The following is a 27,646-nucleotide window of genomic DNA, read 5'->3' as shown; positions in this document are numbered from 1 at the left end:
AACCCAGATAAGATAAGAGGATATATGGTTCTCCCTCTGTATTTGTGGGTAATTGGTTCCAGTAGTCTCCCTCCCCCCGTGCCGCCCCATACCAAAATCCATGGATGCTCAAGTCCCTTATATAAAACGGTGCAGTATTTGCATATAACCTACGCACAACCCTCCCATCTTCCCCCGCACCCTCCTTTATACTTTAAGTCATGTCTAGATTACTTATCATACCAAATACAAATCCTAAGTAGTTGTAAATATAATGCAAATGGTTGGTGGTGTGCAGCCAATTCAGGTTTTGCTTTCTGTAACTTTCTGAAATTTTTTTCCCTAAATATTTTCAATCCATGGTTGGTTGAATCCACTGATGCAGAACCTGTGGATACGGAGGGCCAACTGTAAATTGATTTAGAGTTGGCACTTCCCTGACAATCTGGACAGATGCTTAGTAAACCTGAGATAATTAATTTAGCATCCAAGTGAGTACTATGAGATTGGTACATGTTAGGGCATTTGGGAGAACAGAAAATACAGCAGTTGAGCTGGATCCTGGTGCAAGAGCCACTGTGCCTTACCCGTACAGGTCTCTAGTTGGCACATCTTCCCAATGCTTTCTCATTGTTCATTCCCCCCAGTGGGAAAGGGGGGCACTGTTGGACTTAGGAAGTTGGAGAAATAGGTAATAATGCTTCTTTTAGTGATTTAGTTACAGAGCTCTTACGTGCAACAGAATGAGCAGAAGTAGAATGGTTCTGTGCATAGACTTGGGAGCTAGACTGATTAGGGATTCAACTCCCAGCTCCATCATTCATGGGCTGTTGATCCTGAACAAATTACTTAAGCTCTTAGTACTTCATTTGTGTACTTCATCTTAGTACTTTCTCATCTGTGAAAGGGGGATAATGATAGTACTTATATTTTAGGGTTGAGAGGATCTAAAAGATTAAATCAGGTTAAGGTAAGTAAAACGAGGAGGAAGCAGCCATTCAGGCGTGGAATGGAAAGGGAATTGAAAGATGAGGCTTCAAATTTGTGTCTGCATAAGAATCATTTGGGGTTCCTATTAGAAATGTAGATTCCCAGGCTTCAGCTCCAGGAATTGAGATTAATTTGGGATCCAAGAATTAGGTCTTTTTGTTCTGTTTTAGTAAACTTTTAGAATTATTTTAGGCTTACAGAAAAGTTGCAAAGATATATCCATTTTGCCCTAATATTAACATTATCATAGCACATTTGTTAAACTAAGAAGTCAACATTAACGCACTACTGTTAACTCCAGACTTCATTTGGATTTCACCAGATTTTCCACTGATGTTCTTTATCTGTTCTAGGATTCCACATTGCATTTAGAGGAGAAGCTTCATTTCTTACAGGGACTTTCAGCCCATGAGAGGCAGGTGTGGTCTGGAGACCACATCTTGAGAAACACTAGGACATGTCAAGGGCTGAGGAAGGTCAAATTGCCCCATCCTCACCACCATCCTGGTGGTGGTGGGGTTGGATATAGAAATTTGACTTGAAGAGTCGGGATGGAATCCTCTCCCTTAGATGAGAGGGGTTACCTTAAGAAGTGAGGCATCTATTCCTAATGCCAGATGAAATGAGTTTTGGAGTTCGGAAGGTGGGGTTGCTGCCTAGCCTGAGGAGATACATCTAGGGTTGTGGGCAGATCAGGGGAGTGAGGGCAGCAAATTGGGAACAACTACTTTGTGGGAACACAGGAGGGCTCAAGTAGTTGATTAAAGGGGATTACCAGGGGCCAGTTAGCCTGTGAGACATATAAATCCTGTATTTCCTGGAACCTGGTGATAATGTTTTAGAAATGGGTCATAGTAGTAACCAACATCAAGCACTGCCACATTGGACACGAGCAGAAAGTCAAAGGGTGAAGCTGAGATGACCTTGTTGAGAGAGTGCAGCGGGAGGTGGACGAAACACTGACGCCCTGTGTTTGGAAGAGTCGGTTCCCCCAGTGAGGAGATAAAGGGCCACCATCTGGGGAGCTAGATGTAAAGGTCAGTAGAATTGAGAATGGTAAGATGAAGGAATAGATGTTGTAAGAAAAAGCTAGCAGAGTAATTTGAGGTCTTGAAGCAGAGGTCGACAGATTCTTGAGGACCTTAGGTTCTGAGGCTGTCTCTAATCACATTCAAATTACTTAGCTGCCCTCACAGCAGTTAGTCATCACCTAACCTGTTCCTTTTTTTTTTAAAGAACATTAACCTCTTTCCATTTGACTCTGGATTTCTAATTTCTGTACTACTTCACTTTCCTGGTTTTTTCTGCATGTTAGAGACCCTAAACCATAAACTGGTATTCATAACATTTGTTTCACATGAAGTGCATGTTATCTCATCTGCCAAACCCATTTAAAATGGACTAGTGGAAATTGCCTCAGAAGCCAAACAGGTTGCACCTGTGTACAAGGGACCAGGTGTCTCTGAAGGGCTCCTAGATCTTTTGTATTCTTGCTGGCAAGGTGTCAGGCTGGCCAGGTTGGTAAGCGGCTAACAGTTAAGATTTTAGGTGATCTAATCCTTAACTTGATTGATAGATGCTGGGTGTAATCTACAGATTCTGCATAGAAATTAGCACTTACCTCTGGGAGAGCCCCTACCAGCTGTCCAGTGCTTTACCAAATAGCTCTATACTCAAGAATGCGGCTTCTGGGTGAGGGAACAGTCGTAGTCATTTTACATGTGGTTAGAGAGAAGGCTTGGGTGATGAAAGATTTTAGCTAGCCTACACGCTATAGGTAAACATTTTCGAAAACATTGCATAACCTGAATACAGAGTGAATTGTTTTCCAGTAAATACTCGCTTCAGCATTTTTCAAACATCAAGGAATGGTATATTTTATAGAATGGGAAAACTAAGAAATGAAACTTGACCTGTTGTAAAACTAGGATTTAGTGCTGTTGAATTTCAATAACGGGCATACAGGGTACATTAGGAGTAAATGTCAAAGAATAGGGTCATGATGGGATCTGATACAGGGTGGAAAAAATTTCTCTTAACCAGAAACACTGGGCCCTAAGAAGTGGTCTTAGGGTCAACCATATGAATTTAACATACAAAAACGGCAATTTAATTTGGTTCAAACATACATTTCAAACCTCTGTCTTTTCCTTGTAAAGAATAAGGTTCAGTTCACGATATACCAGAGTTAAAATTGCACGTGTCAGTATTCCACTAGAGAAAAAAATTTTTTTTTAAAAGCGAAAAAATAAAATTTGAGTTCAGGTAGTCAGATATTCTTTTATAGTCTTACTACTTTAGGGAACAAACCCTTCCTAAGTATAAAATCCTGGGAAAAAATGCCATAGTTGCCACCCTATTAGTAACTAGTTTCCATGCCCCATATTTGTTGGAGAACCTACTTTCAGTGGTTTAAATTTTTACCTTAATTTGCCTCAATTTCCCATTTATTAAAATGGCTGTATTGCCTCTAGAATTAAAGCTGAAGGGAAAAAGCAATTTTTAGTGATTCTCCTTATTCTACCAACTTGTTCTTGAAGCTACTCATGTCCAATGTTCCTACCCCCAATTTTTTTTGTTTTAAACCTTCGACCACTCGAGATATGTCAGCATTTCTGCTTAGTAACTGGCATATTATTATGCGGTGCAAACTATTGATATAAACAGTGACTTGTGATAGATTTTTTTCCCTTCTGTACTAAATAAGATCATTTCTCCTAGTCAGCAACTGAACAAGAACAAAGTTAAAGATCTGACCTTAGGAAGGTAATTAAGGTGGATGAAAACATGGCAATACTATCAGGACTGATGGAATATTGCTCAAGTGCAGTGGCTAGGGTCTAAAAGAAACTTTAGAGATCTGGTATGTTTCCAACTGAATGTAAGTGAAATAGCATGTTAAAGTCAAATTACGTGGTTTGTTTAAAAGTCACCCTCTTAGGGGCTTCCCTGGTGGCGCAGTGGTTGAGAGTTCGCCTGCCGATGCAGGAGACATGGGTTCGTGCCCCAGTCTGGGAGGATCCCTACATGCCGCAGAGCGGCTGGGCCCGTAAGCCATGGCCGCTGGGCCTGCGCGTCCGGAGCCTGTGCTCCGCAGCGGGAGAGGCCACAACAGTGAGAGGCCCGCGTACCGCCAAAAAAAAAAAGTCACCCTCTTAACAGCAACCACAATTCTACTGCTTCCTGTTCTTCCATTTTCTTTCCTGTTCAATCGCTTGAAGCCCTCAAACAACTCAAGTTCTGATTCTACAGTATCCCTGTAATTCCTTTCTCTGTGTATTTACCCACTTTTATCTTTCAATGTGCATTTCCATCTTGGCACCATAACAAACAATTAAAAAATGCCATCTAATGCATTATGCCACCGAGCACTGTAGCCAGTGATTTTAAGTTACATTATCTTCAGGTTGAAAAGAGCGTAAGCTGAAGATATAAATGACTACCTCTTAACTAAAGGCAGGGGTCAAAACAACTTATGGTTAGTTTGAAAATGCTTTAAGGCCCGACTATCAGAGCTGATTGAAAACATTTGAGTTAGACAGAGTTGTTATGTGAATAGTGAGAAGTGTTACAAACACAGTAGCCATATATTTTAATTAAAATAGAGTTTATTAGCTTTTCTTTTAATATAAACATGAGGAAGAAAAACCACATAAGTTGTAGCATTCTTTTCAAAATAAAACTGCAATCAGTATTTGAAGCTCCAAACTCCATAAACAATATTTTTTGAGGTGGTAGATTGTAATATTTTATATACCGTAATTTATCATTTATGTCTCTGTCCTTTAAAAATGATGGAACCTGCAGCACTCAATATAATGTGAAGCCTTGCTATAAAGAGAGAAAGTATTTCTGGCCCAGAAATGCTTTGTTTACAGGCAAAATTCCTAGGATTACATTTGAGAAGGTAGGAGGAGAAAGATTTCACATACTTGAGAACACTTTTCTTTTTTAACATTTCAAGTTTAGGTGACATCGTTACCCATCTTCTAAAAGACTGATTACTGGACCTCCCTGCCTTTTAAAGCCTGAGGTAAGGGTTCCTAAGGTTTTACATGATTCCTCTTCAATAGCAGAACTTGAAGTGAGACACCTACAGCCAGGTTAACACATAGGATAGAAAAGCTGTTTCGTATCACTTACTCTATCACTACTATTAGGGTCCAGTTCCTTTCAATTTATTACATGTGAATTAACACTGTTGTTCATAATTCCTTTACCAAATCTAGAAAAAAGAAACTTAGGTGATCAAGCAGGTAAGCGGCCCAGCCTTGCAAAGGACTACTTTAGAAAGAGATGGGCAGGTCTATGAAGATACAAGGTATCCCCTTAAGTCTTAGTGCAATTTTAAGCTTTGAAACTTGTAGAAGTGTAAATGCCACAAACTTACAAAACATCATTTGAAAGTTTAATTGAATTTCTTCTAAACTCATTTTTTTAACATCTTTATTGGAGTATAATATTGCTTTACAGTGGTGTGTTAGTTTCTGCTTTGTAACAAAGTGAATCAGCTGTACGTATACATATATCCCCATATCTCCTCCCTCTTGCGTCTCCCTCCCACCCTCCCTATTCCACCCCTCTAGGTGGTCACAAAGCACCCAGCTGATCTCCCTGTGCTATGCGGCTGCTTCCCACTAGCTATCTGTTTTACATTTGGTAGTGTGTATATGTCCATGCCACTCTCTCACTCCGTCCCAGCTTACCCTTCCCCCTCCCCGTGTTCTCAAGTCCATTCTCTCTGTCTGCATCTTTATTCCTGTCCTGCCCCTAGGTTCTTCACAACCTTTTTTTCTTTTTTAGATTCCATATGTATGTGTTAGCATACGGTATTTGTTTTTCTGACTTACTTCACTCTGTATGACCTCACTACAAATAACTCAATTTCGTTTCTTTTATGGCAGAGTAATATTGCATTGTATATCTGTGCCACATCTTCTTTATCCATTCATCTGTCAATGGACACTTAGGTTGCTTCCGTGTCCTGGCTATTGTAAATAGAGCTGCAATGAACATTGTGGTACATGACTCTTTTCAAATTATGGTTTTCTCAGGGTATATGCCCAGTAGCGGGATTGCTGGGTCGTAGGGTAGTTCTATTTTTAGTTTTTTAAGGAACCTCCATACTGTTCTCCATAGTGGCTGTATCAGTTTACATTCCCACCAACAGTGCAAGAGGGTTCCCTTTTCTCCACACCCTCTCCATTTATAGTTTGTAGATTTTTATTTTTTTAATATGGAACGCTTCACGAATTTGCGTGTCATCCTCGTGCATGGGCCGTGCTAATCTTCTCTGTATCGTTCCAATTTTAGTATATGTGCTGCCGAAGCAAGCACGTTTGTAGATTTTTTGATGATGGCCATTCTGACCTTAAGCTCTTAATTTTTTATTTCAGCCCATTGTTTGCTATCCTCAAGAGGGGCTGAAACAGAACATTAATATTAAAAGCTTAATGTTTAAAATTTACAAACCTAAATGAGTTTAGAAGAAATTCGATTAAACTTGCAAGTGACGTTTTGCCAGTCTGTAGCATTTATAATTCTGCAACAGTGTTCTGGAGTACCCAAGCACACTATATTCAGGCTTGCAATTTCACTGAGACTTCTGGGACACCTTCTAGTTCACTGCCGGCTTGTTAATTACTGGACCACCATGTTGGCTGGAATTATGAAAATATCCTTTAATACAAGTATGTAACAAAGAGGAAAATCATCACAAAATCAGAAGCACCATCATAGTTAACAAGAAATGCAGCACGGACCCAATAGAAGTAAATAACCTACTTTCTCTGTTTATGATCCCAAACATGCTAATATGCTAATAAGTACTGCCTGCAAAGAATGTGGATGACAAGTGTTATTCAGCAGCTTTTTGGTTTAAACTGATTGCCAATAATGACTAGCAGCTTCAGTGGTATAGTAGGGAGGAAGAACCCTTCAAAACCTAACGATGCTACAACAGTCTGTTCCTAAGTTTGGCTTTATGAGTTGTTAGGAGTCACATTTTTTAATGGTAATACTGCACTGATTCTAAAGGAATATGCAGCAGTATGGGACAGTGAGGCAAGAAAAACAGGAAAAATTATATAGTTAGTGTCTTTAAAGTCTAAAAATTTAAACTATTAATTAAAAAACCTCACACAGTTCACAGCTATCGGCCTACACGGTAAGCAGATATTTGTGCGTGGATTGGGAGCTTTTCGCTTTGGAGTGGTTTTTGTAACTCTGTTTACATTAAAAAGGACAGAAGAGTGTGTTACATTGACGAGGTCCCGTTCTTTCCTACAGCATAATCTTCGCTTGTCCATGAGTCTCTTGAATTCAATGTCTTTCTTTAAGGTGAAAATACTAACTTTGCTGGTTTCTGAGCAGGAGAGGTGATATTTCTCCAGTCCTTGTTACGAGGGGTTTATGATGTTACAACCCCTCACTTCTCCCTTAAGAGAGGATGGCATTGGAGCGCTGAATACCAATGAAATTATCAGCGCTGAAAGACCTTCTCATAGCAGCTCTACACAAGTCTTTGTATTTGTCTTCACACAATCTGGAAATGGCCTAGGAAAGTCAATCAGGTAGAACATAGGTACAATTAGGGGGAAAAAAAATGTTCGGACCTTAAAAAAACAAAAAAGCATCATTGATGAGGCACACATCTACATTCGTTTAGATAGTTCATAGTTACTGCTACTTTGGATAGCTGATATCTACACTAACTGACAATTCCCTAAGGTAATAACCTTTAAGGGCTATGATTAGATTGCTGGGGCAAGGGATAACTTGCCCTAATAACTTGGAGTTACTTAAAAATTGGGTTCCTAATGATAGGCTCCTAATAGCAATATCATCTGTTACCTACACACTTGATCCTTAAACGTAATGGACATACACTTGGGCAAAATCAGTGTTTACTCAGCTATTCAACTTCTATTCAATTTTCATTAGTTATTACATACTCTAAGAAAATTTTAATGAGGCAGGTATGTGCTGAAGGTAGGAGAGGTCTAATGACTCAAGCGCTGAAAGGTGCTATTTCACTTGCACATAAATTATGGTAGAAAAACATCTTATTCTAAAGTACCACCAAGGTACCACAGAAAGTATCAATTTTAAATGTGTTCATTTCAGTTGTGAATTTTGCTGTATACCCACCAAAAATCATAAGCCATAAATATTACTTTGTTCCATGTACGTTACCATTTACATTAAAAACTCATGTACTTTCTACATCCAGTATCTGAACCCACATTATACCTTCCAAGTATAGGTCTCTCAGGTTAGCCACCGATGCTTTGTCTAATAAACTCATGGGACTGAACTGTGATACACACACACACACACACACACACACACACACACACACACACACACGAACTGCAAGCTGCGTAAAAAACAGTTAAGAGGGACTTCCCTGGTGGCACAGTGGTTAAGAATCTGCCTGCCAATGTGGGGGACGCGGGTTTGTGCCCTGGTCCGGGAAGATCCCACATGCTGAGGAGCAACTAAGCCCGTGCGCCACAACTACTGAGCCTGGGCTGTAGAGCCCGTGCTCTGCAACAAGGGCAGCCACTGCAATGAGAAGCCCGCGCACCGCAATGAAGAGTAGACCCCGCTCGCCGCAGCTAGAGAAAGCCCGCGTGCAGCAGCGAAGACCCAATGCAGCCATAAATAAATAAATTTATTTATTTAAAAAATCAAGACAGTAGAAATAGTAGAAATAGTCCAAAACATCAATTATATATATAAAAAAAAAGACAGTTAAGAGTGGTAAGTAGATTATGTAGGTACATATGATTAGGGATACAATTTTAAGAAATTATTAATGTATGGTTATATGTTAAGTGTAGAGGTTCAAATGGAAAACCATTAAGAACAGATTAAATATGATTTAAAGTATTCTAAATTATGGTTACAGAAGAGACAATTTTTTTTTTATAATGTGAGCTCCCTGTATAAACCATAAAAGACACAGGAAATATGATGCCAACGGGTTAATAAGCTCTTCAAACTGTTAACAGCTTTCCATTTTCCTAATCACTGCTTAATATAATTTAGCTACAGATGTGGCTTCGGTGGCTGACAGAAAACCCCAGTTAGTGATTTCACAGCCTTACCTCTAAGTTCTGTGCTCTTTCTTTGCTAAGAGGAGTGAATAGAAAATTCAGGTTGTTGTCATCTGCTAAGGAGCGAAGGTCAAAGTAGTATTTGGCATACACACTGGCGGGAACATTAATATTAAACTGAAGTAGCTCCAGGAAGTGCCTTTCCATCTCATTCCTGGGGGAGAAGAAGACAAAACCAACACAGGACAATTTTAGTCAACTGGGCTATCTTCAAAAATACCATTCTGAGCTACTAGGATGGCTCTAAATACTGTTTTGAAACAAATAATGGCTACCCAGCTGGATTAATACCCTAATGTTCAAACAAGGTACTGCTATTTGTGGTCCTTTCTGCGTCCCAGCACTTTGAGTTTGGGACAAGGGGGAAGAGGTTATGGCCCTCTTATGCACTCATGCTGCTGACTCAGGGGCTCATTCTTCAGAGTTCCATTAGTGCAGCTGTACGATTCATGCTCCACACTCACTCACAAGGCCCCACTATAGTGATCAGATGAAAGGAATGATGTATGCTGTTTATTAGCTCTGAAGAACTTGCAGACATTTTCACCGGGCTGATGACAGGAAGGGGCTTATTGAAGTAGAGGCGAGCCAACAAAAGGAGTGGGCACATCACCACGGCAACAAATGGATCCATCGGGAGCCACTGCTATTATCTCTGAGGGGGGAAAACTCTTGAGGCAACAAGGATTCATCTCAAGTAAATAAATAAATAAGCTACATTCGATGGGAAAGGGAATCCCCCCCCCCGCCCCCGCCACAATGCATGGGGCTGTGTCAAAGGACATAATGCAAGTTTCTGTTCACCTTAACCTTACTAGGGTGAGTTGTTGTCACCATGACAGGACAGGATGCACTTTTTAAGCTTAGGAAGGCAGTAAGATTATGTCTCAGCTAGACTAAACCCACTTTACGATAGGACCTCTGATAGAGCAGTTGTTTTCCCCCGGTGTTAGGAGGGCAGCCCAGGATGTTCAGACCTACCGCCCCCTGCCAGGTGCCAGGACAGACTGCACACGCCCACAGGGAGCGAATTCAATGAAGTGGGAAAGCAGAGTGTTGGGAGCAGGCTTCTGCTATATGACCATATCCAGCCATTTGCTTGCCAAATGTTTAAGTAAATAACTATAAAATTAGAGTAAATCTTACCACTTTTCACAGCAATCACTTTAGAGAGTTGATTATATAAAAATGATAAATACCCAAACAAACATGCGAGTGGCTTATTTTACAATACATTTGGTTTCTTGGTTTTAAAGTGTTAATATTTTATCCATTGGATAAATCAACAAATGCTCCATGTTCTCCTGTATGGAGAGCAGAGTATGAGCAGAAATGAGGTTTCTCATTTGTTGAACTTTAAACCTAACTGAACCTACTTCCAAAATTAATTTCCTGTTCATACGGCCAGAAGTCTATAGAAATGTAAATCAGATAATGTTTTGATAATCAGCTAATCAGGACTTAATTTACTACAGGAATAAATGCACTTCACTATCCCTTTTATATTTTCTCCACTAATACATTTTAATTGTGTGGAAATACAGTACTTCATAGGATTAACATGTCTATTAATAGAGCTTTAATCACTGAAGAAAAGCATTATGCCTATAGAATATGCATCTTCTGTGTTTTTTGTTGTTTTTTAAATGGCTAGATGGCTGAAGAGCATACCATTTACAGGCGCAGCAAATTTTCTGAACAGCAGCTGCTCAGTTTAACTTACTCTTTTGAAGGGAAATATATATTTAACAAGACACATAGATGTTAGACAGTTTTAAAGAAAAGCAGATAGGCAGCAATTTTTCAATTCAGACTCAAAATGAGACCATTACAAATAGTGGTCAACAGCAGAGGGATGAAACAAATGTGTATTAAACACTTTGCTGTAATGCTTTCCGACTTCCAAAGATCATAAACAAAAGCAGCCTATTATAAACATAACTCCTGGTGATTCTCTGTTCTACACAGAAAAGCGTTGTTTAGAAGTAGTTTCTTCATAGCTGGACACTGCCGCCAATGCTCCTGGGCTCACATCTATGAACACCCACACATTTCCCTGCATGTTCTCTGATGTTGTACCTGGAACCAGAGCCCCAGTCAGCTCAGTTGCAGACTCTGAGAAAATTTCAGCTGCCATCATGGCAGGGATGGTGTTCACGATTACAAATTTTCCTTCCTTCAAGGGACCAGTTTAAAGACTGATGATAGTGTTGGTCAACGTCACTTTAGTTTCTGCAACTTCCAAAAGTACTTCTATTCATTTCAAATTCATTATCTGCTGTTACACTGTTTGCTAAGATTGCTACCAGCAATATCACCATGACCACCCGGTCTACATTATCACCGAAGTGGACATTTTCACCAAAAGCCACTTTGACAGCTACTGACAGTCACTGATCCCATCTCTTAGTCACAACTTTCCTCGCTTCAGCTGTAAATATGCACTTTGGTAATTCTGAATTATCTAGAGTAAGGGGCAAAGGTAACAAAAACAAACTCTTGCCCCTGCCTGCCATCTTGATCGGCCTCTGCTGTCCAATATAATCAACAGGTGTCCTTTCACATTTCCCTGAATGCCACCCACAAAGACATTTTCACTGTCAAGCGGGCACTTCGAGAGTCTGCTGGAATTACCTCTCTGGCTCATCCTGCTTCCCACCCTTGGGGCCCTTCACCAGAGCCAGATTGGAAGCCTGGTGTTTCATGCCAATGTGAGCGTGCCATCTGTGAGGAGAACCTGCCTAGTTAACTCAAGGCCCCACAAAGTGCTGCTGCTGTGTTTGCTGAGTGCCCTGGGTGAGGCCCCAGTGATGCTTCCCGGCCTACCTGAGAGGCAGGTGTTTCCTAACTCAGCAGACTTTAGGGGAGGAGACAGGAACACAGGGATCTGAAACCTTTATATGTGGCTACCTGTACATCATAGTTTCTGTAACAACAGAACCTCAGATAAAAAGGAGGAAAAGACCAGCAAAAGCAAATACACAATGTGTGACTCAGGTTGAAATTATAACCTGTCAGTAGTCTAGAGGCCCTAAGACCTTAACAGTAGCCACTTGCTTCAAAGACCAGGCATGTGCCCCTTAAAAATGGACTGGACCTGGTAGACAGCTTTAAGAAAGCTGTGAAGTTACTTGCTGTACCATGTTGTTCTGGTAGTGAGCTTGTAAAATGTTTGGCAAAAACCACCAGAAAAATAATTTCAATTTATCAAGCAGAATATTACAACAATAACACATCAAGACCTACCAATTAATGAGGGGAAATACAAGTTGTTATACTACAGCTAGATAGAAGGAAGGCTGTAATTTTATGTCTATTTCAGCTCTCTGCACAATGTAACATTTCTTAAAATGTAAACTTTATGGGAGCAAATGAGGCATTGGAAAATGGTTACAAAGTTCACCGTAACCTTACAAACTCACATGTCCTCAACTGTAATGTCCTTGAGGATCTGGCAGTAGTCCACATTCCATACAGCCTGATCGTCCCAAACCTTGGAGGCAAGAAGAATGGCTCCCAAAACAATTCTTTTCCAGTTAGTGGGGCAAATGTCGATCTCAGCATAAGTTAAAAGCCTTTCTAAGTAAACCTGCAAAAGTAGAGCACTGATCTTTGATTTTAGTTCAGTTTAAGTGCTGTGATAAGAACTGTTAGGAATGACAGATTTCATCTCTTTTTGACATGCCTTTTATTCCTAGGTTCTGCAAAGACTTTGCTCAGACAAGCCAAGGCCAGAGGCCAGGTCACGGTTGTAAGTCAGATGTTTCTGTTAGTCTGATATTTCTACTCTGCCCGTGTGAATTTCCAACCCAATTTTGGTCACAGGAATGAAAGGACATCTCGGCAAAGGGCATTCTAAAGCCACGCATTGTATTATTACCTACCCACTTGTAAAAGGCAGCACATACAGCCCAGGGTCGATTTCAACTGTTCAGTAAATGCTTGAGTGCCTACCACGTGCAATGTACCTACCAGACTGGTGGTGGCTGCATGACGATTTTACATAATGCTTGAGTGTGTAAAATTCTGGTAAGACTGAGCACATCTTTATCTTCTCTTCAGAGTAACCAGTCCTTTTGTGGCATGAACTTGAAGATAAAAACTGGTGGTCAAGAGAGCCTCCCAGTGGCTGCTGTGTGGCACAGCAGGACAGGCAGTACAAAGGGGCTTTACAACTGTGGAGTATTCCCATATTTTAGTGCCTTTTTAAGGAACACACATGCATACAAAGGGTAGTCCTTTTCATATCCCCTATTTTTCACATCTCCATTATCATTTCATTATTCATTTCTGTCTTCCATAATCTGCAGCTTAGTCAATTCTTTTGGTTTTAAGGTGGGAAGAGCTGCCTGTGTCTGTATCCCTGGGGCTCCTCTAACCCTGCTGGTTTGTGAGATGATTTCATGGTTTCTTTTACATGTATCAAATGTCTATCCTACAAAGAACTGGATGGAGTTAACAGCTGAGTAAAGATTATAGAGGTAAGCTGTGTTTTGTTGTTACCTCTACAGAAGAGTATATATGCCATTTGACAAAAAGAAAAATGTCCAGTTTTAAAGAGTATGTTTACTCTCTGAAGGGTTATCAGATTGACAGCTCAGATTCGCCAACGCTCCCCAAACTCTACTGTGTTTTCAAACACGGGTATTGAGATTATATGTTCTTAGTGAAATTCTGCTCCCATTCCCCAGAGAACTCAGCACTCTCTAGTACCCTAAGAACGACTCTCCCTGCAAGCTTCAACTCTCTACTTTATGGGACTAATCAGAGGCACTGAAACGACACTGGCAATCTCTCAACTTCCTCTCACCTTTATACTGGCAAACTTGGTACACGTGCCGATATTCATTTATCCCACTTGCCCTCCTGTCTCGGAGGAAGCGAGATTTCTTTCTTTTCACTGAAGCTAACTCTTCTCTGAATGAAGTTGATCCCATCTCGCTTCCGCAGAACACTGTTCGCACAGTTAGTCTCTTTTTGAACAACTTCTCCCTCTCTGTCAGAGGCTTCCTCCAGTGTGAATGCTTACATGTCCCCAGCCTGTCCCCCGCCTGTCCCCCAGACGGCGTCCTCATCTCCCATCCTCTCCTTAACCCACTTCAGTCAGCCTCCTGCCGCTACCACTCTACAGAGGCTACTCTTGCCATGGTCACCGGTGCCTTCACACAAACAACCCAGAGCTCTTCATCCCAGAGCTCCACTCCCCAGGCCTTCCCTCATACTGAAAGAGCACTGCCACACGCCCAGTCGCTGGGACCAAAAACCTGCACTTGAGTTATCCTGCTCCAATCTGTTAGAACTTCTTGTTATCTCTGCCTTCACTGGTACCCTGACCGCTTTTCTGTCTGTCACTTCTGACTTGTATCGCTGCCACTGCCTAACTTCTCTGCCTCCACTCTGCCTCCCAACAGAGTACAGTCTGTTCTCCCCAAAGCAGCCAGGAGAGCCTCTTAAATGAAGAGTACTTTATGCGGCTGCTCCAGATCTGCCAGAGGTTTCCCATCAAACAAATACCTCCTTCCCGTGGCCTGCAAGTTACGAGGCCCTGTGCGGTACGGCATTGTCCTTCTGTGACCTCATCACCTATGTTCTTTCCCTCGTTCCTCACTCTGATCACAATGGCCACCTTGCTTTTTCTTGAACACACAGCATGTTCCTGTCTCAGAGCCTTGCCCTCGTCCCCTCTGCCCGTCATGCCAGCGTTCCTGCTCTTCCTCAGTTCAGCCAGGTGCTGGGTTCAAACATCACCTCTTCAGAGAGGCTCTTCCTGATCTTTCTAGGAAGCCCCTCTAATCACTTTATCTCTTTACCTTGCTTTCTCTTCATGGTTTTTACCACTACTTGAAATAGTCATCTTTTAAAAAATACTCATTGGGGCTTCCCTGGTGGCACAGTGGTTGAGGGTCCGCCTGCCGATGCAGGGGACACGGGTTCGTGCCCCGGTCCGGGAGGATCCCACATGCCGCGGAGCGGCTGGGCCCATCAGCCATGGCCGCTGAGCCTGCGCGTCCGGAGCCTGTGCTCCGCAACAGGAGAGGCCACAACAGTGAGAGGCCCGTGTACCGCCAAAAAAAAAATAAATAAAAATAAATAAAAATTAAAAATACTCATTAAAAAAAACATAGTTTGCTATACACCTGAAACTAACACAACACTGTAAATCAATTGTACTCCAATTAAAAAAGAAAACATTTACGTCTTCCACAGTTGCTCCATAAAGGCAAGAACTTTATTTATCCAACCTATTCTCTCCTCCACCCCCCACATGTAGAAAAGTGACACAGAGTAGGTGTTTGGTGGGTATTTATGACATGAGCAACTTCTTGGTAGCATTTAGCGTTTGGACCACATTCTCCTTGAACCTCTCCTGGTGTCTCTTATGATTTTCTGCTGGGTTTCCTACCACTGTAGCGGCTCCTCTGGGGATTTGTCCCTTAAGTGCTGATAGTCCCTACAGATCTATCTTCTACCCACTTTTTTTTTTTTTTTTTTTTTTTGCGGTACGCGGGCGTCTCGCTGCCGTGGCCTCTCCCGTTGCAGAGCACAGGCTCCGGATGCGCAGGCTCAGCGGCCATGGCTCACGGGCCCAGCCGCTCCGCGGCATGTGGGATCTTCCTGGACCGGGGCACAAACCCGTGTCCCCCGCATCGGCAGGTGGACTCCCAACCACTGCGCCACCAGGGAAGCCCACCCACTTTTTATTGTACATACTTTCTCTGCATTTGAACAGCTACACTTAATTCCCTCCCTCTAACTCAGAGTCATGCTCCAATGCTATATATTCAAATGATTACTAGACACTGCCATTCTGCTGTCTCGCAGGTACAGCAAGCTTAACTTGGCTACAAAGAAATGCCCCTCTTCCAACCCAAATGCTCTCCTTCCTGCATTTCCTAGCTCTCCACATGCAAGCACCATTCCTGCCTCTCTCAAGCATGTGCTAAGCACTCCAAGTGGCCTGTAGCTCCAAGAAAAGGCCTGTGTCTGATCCAGTACCCACTGAGGGGTCTCTCTTCAAAAGGACAAGCCTTCTCTCCTAAATTCTGCCTTGACAGGAGCAGGCAGTGAATGGCCTAAGTATTCTTTCCCTGCAGGCCATGCAGCTGACTTTCCCCCCTACAGGTTTGCTATAGGGAGGAGTAAAACAATCCCAACTACCTCTCACTTGAATATGATTTATTATTCAAATGATAAAATCTTACCATAGGAATTCAGAATGGATGACAAAAAGGTCCTTACAGCTGTAGCTTAGCAGGCTAACTAGAGTAAAGCCTTTTGAAGCACTACTGGCACCCTAATCCTGGGCAACTTCACATGCAGGCAATAAGAGGACAGCAGGGATGGTTAACACCATTATCCGAGGAACAGAGAATTGAGGGCAGTAGTTCTCAATCAGGACACACATCAGAACTGCCTAGGCAGTAAGTACAGTCTGGGACTCAGCTTCAAACTACACGGAACCTGTTTCTGCCTGTGGACCAGATAGTTCAGTTATCGCCCCACCCTACCACCACAGCATGCGTCGTCTGTGTGTGCGTGTGTGCACTGCACGTGCATGTGTGTCCTCAGGTGTGGAAGGAGAAGCCAGAAATCTCTCCTGCTGCCTTTAATAGCAATTGTTTTGTGATGAGAAAAGCAATGGCAACATTTAAAATCATAATGATTATTAAAGCTCAAATGTGTATACTTTACTTTCTTTTGATAGGTTTCTCTTAATAAAGTTCTAATGACCATTTCAGGAACCTACTTTCATTTGGGAAAAACAGGACCATACCATGTGTACAAGACAGAAATTTCTACAGATGCTTTATGAAAGAAAAAATCTTACCAAAGTTACTATTGCACATTCAGCAGTTAGTTGTGCGGCACTAAAAAGAGTACGAACAAATCTGTAAATGAATTTGTGTTCAGGATCATGCTTAAAGTATTCCTCTGGAACCTTTTCTCGCTGAAAAGGAGAAAACATGCAATATAAGTGTCCATTGAAGAAAAATACTTAAAAGTACCCTTAAGATAGCAGTCTTCACACTTGGGCCCACGTGCCCCTTAAAAGAATTTTGATTGGGTGACATGTCTTGTAGCCTTTTAAATATAAACAATGGGATCCTAAAATACCACAGAGATCCAATACTCACCACCATTCATTAAAGAAAAATACAGGCACAACCTCAGAAAATTTATGTATTTCCACCTTCCTCCCCACAGAATTCTAACCAAATGTAAACTACTGGGTTGGCCAAAAAGTTCAACTGGTTTTAAGTAAAAATAAAAGACACAGCTTTCATTTTCACCAAGAATTTTATTGGACAATATATTCACTAACCGAACAAATTTTTTGGCCAACCCAATATTTTTAGGCTCAAAAGTCTTGCTGATCACCATATGTCACATTTTCTGTCACACATTTCCAGTGTCCTGCAACCATAAGGCTCTAAGAATGTGCTGTCCTATACAGCAGTCACCAGCCACATATGGCCACACAGCACCCGAAGAAGTGAATTTTAAAACTTGGTCATTTTAATTGGTTTAAAATTTAAACAGTTTTCTAATGTTCTTCTTAAAGGTCTTACCATATTAGGTTTATTTACAAATATTTATATTGTTTGATGCTATGGAAAATCATCCTTTCAAAAGATACATTTTCTGTTACTTGGGTATGTTTACTTACCTGCTCACTATTCATACAAAGTGCAACTCGGTTCTTATCCATCAACCCCTTATACAACATGCCTTCGGTAAAATGACTAGACACAACATGGCGGGGGGAAGAAGACTTAAAGGAAGATGAATCTGACTTCGAGCTGGAGGAAGTAATTTTCTTCTAGTAATTAATTTCAAAGCAAATCAGCATGAAATAAACACAACTGTATAAGAGAAAAGTACAACTTCAATAAAACTGACACTTACTGTGAGTGGATGTGATCTCTCATCAAAAATATCCAAGGATCTATCTGCATCTCTATAAAATAAGAATGTGCGTTTAAAAAATTAATTCGGGAGTTACTATCTTAGTAAAATATCTGCTAGGAGTAGAGAGAGGGGTAGAGGAAGCTTAACCTTCAACAAAGCAAACAGTATAGTATAAACTCTTCTCCTGGATTCCGCCCTTAGAAAGGTTTCCTGACCTATTTTTACTCAGCACATCAAGTTCCGTGAAATCTTTTCTACAACAACCAGCCAGAGTTGCCTTAATAAGCACTGACCCTCCCTAACAGGCAATGCTAGTAAGCCAATATATTTTCACTCCTCTAACCTCACACTGGAATATGCAAGAACATCTTATAAAGCAGTGGTGGTGGGCAATAAATTCTTCTAACTTCAATGAATGTGAATATGCCATTCATGGTTTTTTCCCGTTTTTTTTCTCTTTAGTTCTTTATATTCTTATTGTGTATTTCTTCCTGTCTCTTAAATAGTTTGAGTTAAAAATGTAATTGTCTTTTTATTTTAAAAGAAACCAGGCTTTTTATTTAAAATTTCACCACACTAATACATTGTGCTCATTTAAACAGCGGTTCTCTAAATGTGGTCTGCAGACCTCTGGGATTCTCCCCTATCCCCTCTTCGGGAGGCCCAAGAGGTCAAAACTGCTTTTATAAGAATACTAAGACACCACCTGCCCTTCACACTGTGTGACATTTGCTATGGATGTATAAAAGCAAAAGTGGGTAAAACTGCTGGTTTCTGAGCATGAATCAAGGCAGTGGTACCAAACTGAATTAGAAGTCATTCAATTATTCACTGCCACTTGCAGTTAAAACTCTGCTTTAAGAACATCCTTGATAAAAGAGTAAAAATTAATAGTGTTCTTAAACCTTGGTCCTTCTTTTTAATATTCTGAATAAGTGGAAAGTATGCATTAAGCACTTTTACATACTGAAATATGGCTGTGTTAAGGAAAAGCACTTGTGACTTAGTGGTAAGTCATTTTTTTCATAGAACACCATCTTTATTTGAAACACTTTTTTCATCGAACACCATCGTTATTTGAATGTACAACTGACAGTTATTCTTTCAAATATGAACAAAGTGAGCCTGTCACTTCAAGGAAAATAACTCTAAAGTTACTTGTTGCCAATGATAAAATTCAAGCCATCAAGCTAAGAATATCAGGATTTTTGGAAAACTTGTACCTTCTATTGTGAACTTGACAACTTCTCAATACTTAAAAGACTTTTCTGGTAAGACTGGTGGTGATACTAACAAAAGTGAGTTTTTGACACTGTCTAAAGAAATGTGAACCAATACTTTCCAAATGACCAACGTATAATATTATAAAGTCACGTACAGGTAAAAAGATCTACTCAGTATGCATGACAGATCAATGGGTATTAATTTAACATAGTATTTACTACAAGTTCATTGATATGATTTAGAATTCCATTTTAACTAATTTAAGAAACTAGCACATGCAGACTTTTGGTACAGTATCAAAGAATATACCAAATTATCTGAAGGCTTTAAAAATACACCTTTTCCAACTATATATCTGCACGTGGCTGGATCTTCTTCATATTGTTTCTTCAAAACAAATGACTGAAGACAGAATAGATATGAGAATCAGCTGTCTTCTATTAAGGAGATACTTTTCTCTCAACATTTTTTGTCGTGGAAAATAGTTATTTTTCATTAAAAAAAAATGACTTATGTTAAACACTGGGGTTCCCAATCAGGGGTGATTTCGTCCCCCCCGGGGACTTCTGGCCATGGCTGGAGACAGTTTTGGTTTTCGTAATGTGGAGGGAAGAAAGTGCTACTGGCAACTAGTGAGCAGAGGCCAAGGGTGCTGCTATATATCCTATAACACACAGGACAACACCCCACAACAAAGCATTATCTAGCTCAAAATTTCCATAGTGCTAAGGAAAACTCTGTTTTAACATACAATGGATTTAATTTTTTAAATTCTCAATTTCAATTTCTATTACAGTAAATTATCAATATAACCCATATAAACAAACACTCTGGGATGCTCGGTAACTTAAGAATTAAGAGTCCTAAGATAAAAATGATTCACTTCAATATTGTAATAAAAGCACTCTAATAATAAAAGCTTATGCCAGTAACGCCTACAGTTATTACCTAACACTAAACTTGATACCTTGTAAATTAATTAGCTGGAATAACAAGATAGGTTTTAAAAGAGCTCACCTGTTCTTTATGTGGTAATATATTGCTAAGGTCACACTGTGGAGGGAAAAAAATACATTGTAATAACTGATTTTTATCATATCAGGCCTGAAGACATTTTTAAAAAGGGGTTAGCAAGGAGGGAAGACCTTCCAGAGGCCCAGTGGCCCTGAAATCCTCTAATTCAGAACAGTACCACATGGGTGCTTTCCCCCTTGTTTTAGGTTCTTCGGCTTTTAGCAAAATTAGGAGACCCAAAATGCTAGATATGCTGTTAGAAGGCATGTTTGGTTGATTATTATAATATATAAATTATTACATATTTCCCATCATTTGTCCTTCTACCCACAAAACTTTCTGTCATGTACAAGTTATATCTATCTAGACACATGCTTAAATTTAAGCCATATAGTAGTTTGTATGTGTGTGTGTGTGTGTGTGGTTTTTTTTGTTAGCCCCTGCATTTCAGTTGATTTAGTTCGCTATCCACCTACCCATCCGTTTTCCATTATTTCCCTAAAAGTAAATAATAAATATACCAAAATGACTTAAAATCACTTTTACATAATTATTAGAAAATTTAATAGCAAAATTTTATAGCCACAAAACTGATGATAGGTCTAGCTATCCTGAAATAAGCAGTGCTAATAATACAGCATAATACTGCACAGTATACTATTAATGACAGGTATTTCCAAATTATTTTAAATAAAGTATTAACGAACAGATAGATACAAGTCCTTAGGTACTCTTTTTTTTTTTTTTTTTTTTGCAGTACGCGGGCCTCTCACTGTTGTAGCCTCTCCCATTGCGGACCACAGGCTCCAGACACGCAGGCTCAGTGGCCACGGCTCACGGGCCCAGCCGCTCCGCGGCATGTGGGATCTTCCCGGACCGGGGCACGAACCCGTGTCCCCTGCATCGGCAGGCGGACTCTCAACCACTGCGCCACCAGGGAAGCCCCTTAAGTACTCTTTTTTAAGTTACTATATTCCTAAGTTATTCACAGATGTTGTATATTAGGCAACAAAGGGGTTCTCTGGTTAAGTTTTATGCTCCCCTTTGTTCTCAGTGTCTAAAAGGAAACTCAAAATAACTGAGGGAAGGCAAATCTGAATTTTATAATAGGTCTATAGAATCTTAGCACTTGTATTAAGGCCTGTAACACTGTTAGCATCAAAGATGGATACTTCTATAGTGCTTCAAAGTTTCATCTTCAAATTGATTTTAAAATCACAGAATTAGAAGTTTTACGATGGAAAGGACCACTGAACCGTAGATGACATTTAATTAAACAACCCATTTTACAGATAAGGGAACCAAGGCTTAAAACTGACTTACCCAAGGTCCCACCAATTATCAGAAGCAGTTCTCTTTCTCCTGCCCTCTAACCAAATAGTGGCTCCCAAGCTCAGCTGCACACTGGGATCATCTGAGCAGCTTTAAAAACTGCCTGGCTTCTGCTTCAAGATGTTCTGATTTAACCAGCACTGGGTATGACCTGGGCATCAGGATTGTTTTTAAAGATCCCCAGATGACTGCGGTGTGCAGCAAAGTTTAGGAATGAATGAGTTAGGGTTAAGATCAGAGAATCACTCGGGATGCTTTTGTCCATATGATCATGCTTCACATCATTCCCCATCCTGTCCAAAGGTGTGTGTGCATGGGTGAGAGAGAGACAGACAGACAGACAGGCAGACACTGTGTCTTGGAGGCAGGGGCAGGCGGGTGGACTTTGTGCATCCTGAAACATATATCTTGAAAAGTTGCATAAGTGATTCTAATAAGGCTCACCTACCCCACTGAGAACAACTACCCCACTGAAAACTAACCCCATGATAAACATTTTCAAGATCATTCCTAAAAGCCAACTGGCCCTATTTATTTTCTCAGTAAACCTTTATTTCACCAATAATATATGTGATGAATGATCATTTTTAAAACTTAATGAGAGCAAATTAAAATTTACTATACTTCCAAAAATTAGACTAGGTTGGAAAAAAAAAGGATGAAACCTCCTTGTCTGAGCAAGGTTAATCTTTTTTTTTTTTTAAATTTTATTTAATTTTATTTATTTTTGGCTGCGTGAGGTCTTGGCTGCTGCGCGCGGGCTTTCTCTAGTTGCGGCGAGCGGGGGCTGCTCTTCATTGCGGCGCGCGGGCTTCTCACTGTGGTGGCTTCTCTTGTTGCAGAGCATGGGCTCTAGGCGCATGGGCTTCAGTAGTTGTGGCTCGCGGGCTCAGTAGTTGTGGCTCGCGGGCTCTATGGCGCAGGCTCAGTAGTTGTGGCGCACGGGTTTAATTGCTCTGCGGCATGTGGGATCTTCCCAGACCAGGGCTCGAACCCGTGTCCCCCGCGTTGGCAGGTGGATTCTTAGCCACTACACCACCCGGGAAGTCCCTGAGCAAGGTTAATCTTCAAAGTACTTTTGAATTATATACTGGACATCAGACTCTTTCGAATTCAAAAGAAGCTGTGACTCTAGCCAAAGTAGAGTGGTTTTTGTACCCACAGATTCAGTGTCTTGGCTGAATAAAAACATTCAGTGATCATGTGATAAGTGCCCAAACTCAGGACTTCAGAGAGAGATGGGGCTCAGTTTTTGCTGAAACATGATTTGACTGCAACTATTATTGTAAGCAAGAGAGGAAAGTTACATTATTATGACTGTGAACCTGCTGTCTTTAATTAAAGTAGGAGTTACTGATAATTTAAATAGCTAAAAAAAAAGCTGGCACATTAAAAACCAATTAAAAATATAATTAGCATATAAACTTAAGACGAAAAATAAAATTAAGGATAAGGATATTAATATTTTCAAATAGCATTTCCCAAACTGTGTCCTGGAAAATCAACGTTCATATCCTAAGGAGATGTTAATGTTTCGTGGACAACTGCGAGGGAGGAGGCAAGAAGCGCTGCATCCCGTTTGGCTTTTTTCTCTTAAATAAACTTGAAAGGTTCATCATTAGGGTGTTTTGAAAGTGCGTCTCCAATTGTGGACTATGAAGTGCTCCCAGAAATTAAGGAATAGTTTTCGTCATCATGACACTGTTCGTGTCTTCTTAAGTATAAGCCTGACCACAGCCATGTTTCTGAAACCTCATCTCTTTTATTGTTCTCTGCTGTGATTGATACAGTTGTGTGTTGGAGATATATTTATATATATAAACAAAAATTAAATCTATCTATTAAGTTAAAACCTCAGTTGAACAAATTTCATCTACAAAGAAATTAAGCTTGAGTGTGTATTTCTTAAGACTGGTTTGATATATTTTCCCCCTCTTTGGGGGACAGGAAGGAGAAGTAAAATTTCATACAGAAATAGTGCAGGAAAAAAAATGCACAGTGGGATAAATCTGACAAAATCCAATTAAATTTAAATGCAGATTCACTTTGGTGCCAGTAGGGGACAATCTGTTCCTTCTTCTAAGAGTAGCTTCCAAAGTAGTATACGTTGTTTTAGGACTACAGCTCATAAAGAAATAACTTTTTCTAGAAATAGCCAATAAAAAGTACCTCTCTTTCTCATTATGTTCAACAACGTCTTAACAACAGAAATGCGTCATATAAAGATTTATACTTTTTCTGGGATTTCTTATTTGCTAACTGGCTTTCCCTTCTATCATGCACTCTAAGATTACAATGGAAACTGAAAATTCATATTTAGGTCCTTGAAATCAATATATAGTTGACACCAGTTTTTTAACCTGATCACTGAAAAGGACAATTCAAATGAATGAAATTATGTATGGCTAGGATGCTTTTAGCGATAAGGGGGTCTGTCACTCAGCCCTTGGCAACCTAGTTGTACTCACCATTTTATTGTGGTTCTAAGATTAGGCTGGCTGACTGTGCTGTCATCTAGAAATATTGTTGAGCATGAGCTATACTTTTTAGTAAGCTGCCCTGGAGATACCTGAAGGGGAAGGGAAATAGAAGAAAATGTCACAGTAAGTTAAACCTATAAAAGTGTGTTTTTTTCCTTGGTTAAAATGTCAAACGATAAAGCATTAAGATTTTTCTTACACTCCATGAACTCCCTGAGTGTGATATCATGTGCAGCTCTATGGGAAACCTCTATACTCTGACTTCCACAGACGAGCTTTGAGAAATGAGTTATAAAATGCTGCCTTGATATAGTACCTATAATCAAACCTGGCAAGCACCTATTATAAATTACCTTTTATAATAATGTAAAAAGTTTAGAATAAGATTTCAGGGTTTTTTCCTTAAGCAATGAAATGCAGCTGAGATTTCCTATTTCTATTCATTTACTACAATAAAACGTAATGCTTTATATAATATCGACATAGGAGTATTTCACTGCAGTAAATGAACACCAGTAATAAATGTATTACTTCAGGAGACAGCGTGACGAAACAAACGTTTTCGAATCAGAGGCTGGGCATGCCAGAGCTGCTCTATCACTAAAAAGCTGGGGGCCGTAAGTCTCTCTGGGCCTCAATTCCCTTATCGGGAGGACAAAAAGGTATTGCTTAAAGATTCTCTCGCATCCAAAAAAACGGATAAAACAACTCGGAGAATTTAACTTCTCACTTCATGTTTAAGTAAGACTGCCATTACATTACTCAAGTGAGAACCTCAGAGAATACTTTCCATTCATTTCAAAATTGTACTAATTCTGTTCTGTGTTATCTGACACTCCTGCCTCACCCATGCTGCTCTCTGCCTGCAATGCCTTTTTCTTCCTCCTGTCCCAGCAAGCTTGACCCCATCTTCCTCTAGGATCCCTTTGCCAGCAGGCATACCACAAAACTTCTCACTTTCTGCACACTCACACATCTAATTTACCAACTGTTCCATGGTCTCAGCTGCTTGCATAGTACTACTCTCTTAAGTAAACAAGCTTCTCCAGGTTAGGAAGATTCTTCTCCTACCTCCAGCTACTGAGCACAGAATCTGGAACAAATTAGGATTCAACAAGGGTTTGAGAAATTATTTAAGATCAGTTACAACTAGAAGGTAAATCTTACTAAAGATACAAATTCGTGAGAGTTTATCTACAGTGGTATTGGATAGGTGACAAAGAATTTTTTGAGACCCTCTAGAGAATGAACTATCTTTAAAACACTTTAGAAGTATCCATTTATTTGTGAAGAGCCCATGAACACGGCAATAGTCAAATACTAAAATGGCCTAAACTATGTTAGGACAATTCTCTTCCTTAAGTAAGGCCAATAACCAAATCCCAATCACTGAAAGCAACTGGAAGGAATAGTAGCATCCTTTAATACCACAGAATACAAACGATTTTAAAGCTGGGTTTTGTTTTCGGTTTTCATTTGTTTACTAATTCAGATGAGCCTTCCTTCCTCCTACTAATATAAAACAGTCTTCACCATGCTGTCACACTCTCCCATCGGCGTCCTCCACAAATACATGAAAGGTGAGGCAGGGAGAAAATCTAGTTGATGCTTTTTAAAATACAGAGCATTTAAATAAAAATTGCCAGTATCCAATAATCAGAAATACCCAAATGGTACATAAAACACCATTCTGCTTGCTTCAGATGCTTTATGCAAGGCCACTTATTCCTTATTAACAAAAAGTTCTAGATGTAACGTATTTGAAAAGTACCACTATTTGGAAGACTAATTTCTCCTTCAAGCTAGAAATGTTTTAAACTAAAACTCTGATATGGCCCTTAAGTTATTTGGTTAATGTTTAATTTTAGAATCTCAAAAAACAGATACAGCATGAAAAATGAAAATTCACTCATTCAAATACTTTGATTCTAAACGAAGCAGGTCATCTTTTAAGGTCACTACTATTAGGGTATAATAAGACATACACTACACGTAATAAAAGTCAATTCTGACCAAAAATCTATATATATGAGGGGAGTAAAAATAGTAAGGAAATGTACCAAAATATAGACTAGTTGGTAGAGCTCCGGGTGCTATTTATCCTGTTTTCCTCTATTAAAATTTTTTTTTTCTATTATGAAAGTATATCGATTTGTCTTTGGAAATATTAGTGCTAAAACATTAAAAATTTTTAATTAGATGTGGTCTATAGTCCTATGGGGACTCATTTAATGTATCAGCAACTTACAGTCTAGTGGCTCGATCCTACAAAAGAAACACTTCCACAGGCCTACTCCTGAAACTATTCAAACTTTCCAGCATCTAGTATTCACTAAAGGATGGCAGAATTGAAGCCTCTGAGCAAAGCCTAGATATATTAGCTGCCAGCAGATTACTTTCCTCTCATCTTGCTTGAAAATTTAAGATAACTGTCCTTTATGATTAAAGCCTTACCATTGCTGGCTCACAACCTCAATAAACTACACTGGCACACATAAGGGTATAAAATGCAAATACAAAAAAAGTCAAGTAGCAAAAAACACTACTGACAGTTTAATGTTCATAGGTATTATTTCAATTGGTCACTGAAGAAGAGTATTTATCTTCATTCAGCACTAAGGACAGAATAGATGGACTTTTACAATCTTTACAAGGGGAAAGGTTGCTTAGTAGACTTCAGGTTTAGTGGTGAAGACTAGAAAATAATCACACCTAGGAGGCTAGTAAGTAACAACCCCCAAAACTTATCATGGTTGAAATCCTGCCCCCACCCAATGAATCTTCCCATTGTGCCTACTGCCTCTGATTTTAACCCATTAAAAGAATAAAGCTGAAGTTCACTTTTTTCCTCCCCCTTTTCACAAGTTTTGGATGTTTATTAAGAATCAATGACTTTAACTGAAAAATTTGTAATACTCCATCTATGTTGCACATTAATGGACAATATGGTAGGGTGAGTGGTTTGAACAGAATTCATACTCAAGGCCTTAGTAGAAAAGTATAATATTCTAATTATAGGTATAATCAAAAATATTGTCTGAATGAATATCGTTAATTATATTGAATTAAAACTTCAAACTTAGAACCTATAGTCAAAGAATAAATCTAAGTTTGAGTAGACTGACCACAAATCTATTTCCTCTCCCCCTTCTTTCAGAGATATCATCTCATTAGAATTAAAGGCATTTTTTAAAAAGGCTATACATAAGACAGGATAAACAGCAGATGATTTTTAATGTTTGAAAGGTGAAAAGACTAGATAAAGGAGTGGTAACTGACATGGCAGAACAGAGGAAGCACAACCTCGGTACCTACAGAGAGTGACTAAGACAGGAACAAGAAACCAGTTTGTCTTACAGAACCCAAGGCAGGCTCAGAGTTCAGAGGCGTGGTCCCCAAATCCTTGCAGTGAGGCCCATCAGTTAACGAGTTGTCCAAGTGATGCTTCCAATTAGATCTTAACAGCCAGCCAGGGACCATCACACGTTTGAGGGAAGCCCCCAAGTAAGAGATCAAAACAGGAAGAAGGAATGGGACTTCCCTGGTGGTGCAGTGGTTAAGAATCCACCTGCCAATGCAGGGGACACGGGTTCGAGC

At 40.0% G+C, this 27,646-nt stretch overlaps 1 protein-coding gene and 1 non-coding gene across 5 annotated transcripts in view; both read right to left on the bottom strand.

Annotated features, from left to right (window-relative positions):
- CCNYL1 (cyclin Y like 1) overlaps window positions 1-27,646 on the bottom strand; it is a 42,760-nt gene that overhangs the window by 1,459 nt on the left and 13,655 nt on the right. The window contains exons 4-10 of one of the 4 annotated variants that reach the window (XM_004262792.4): window positions 24,038-24,138; window positions 20,241-20,276; window positions 17,997-18,048; window positions 16,918-17,037; window positions 12,512-12,678; window positions 9,081-9,243; window positions 4,560-7,524 (exon numbers count right to left, since the gene is read on the bottom strand). In XM_004262792.4, coding sequence (XP_004262840.1) covers window positions 7,408-7,524; window positions 9,081-9,243; window positions 12,512-12,678; window positions 16,918-17,037; window positions 17,997-18,048; window positions 20,241-20,276; window positions 24,038-24,138 — 756 coding nt within the window. In that variant the 3' untranslated portion in view covers window positions 4,560-7,407. Of the gene's footprint in view, window positions 1-4,559; window positions 7,525-9,080; window positions 9,244-12,511; window positions 12,679-16,917; window positions 17,038-17,996; window positions 18,049-20,240; window positions 20,277-24,037; window positions 24,139-27,646 lie in introns of those variants that run through there. The other 3 variants (XM_033428908.2, XM_033428921.2, XM_004262793.4) reach the window with 3 other exon arrangements.
- Window positions 6,200-6,306, bottom strand: LOC117201867 (U6 spliceosomal RNA). Its single transcript, XR_004483991.1, has one exon. It is a non-coding gene; the product is annotated as a U6 spliceosomal RNA (small nuclear RNA).

The sequence above is a fragment of the Orcinus orca genome, chromosome 7, assembly GCF_937001465.1.
Source record: "Orcinus orca chromosome 7, mOrcOrc1.1, whole genome shotgun sequence".
NCBI classification, from domain to species: domain Eukaryota; kingdom Metazoa; phylum Chordata; class Mammalia; order Artiodactyla; family Delphinidae; genus Orcinus; species Orcinus orca.
This window is presented reverse-complemented; position numbering and strand designations above follow the sequence as displayed.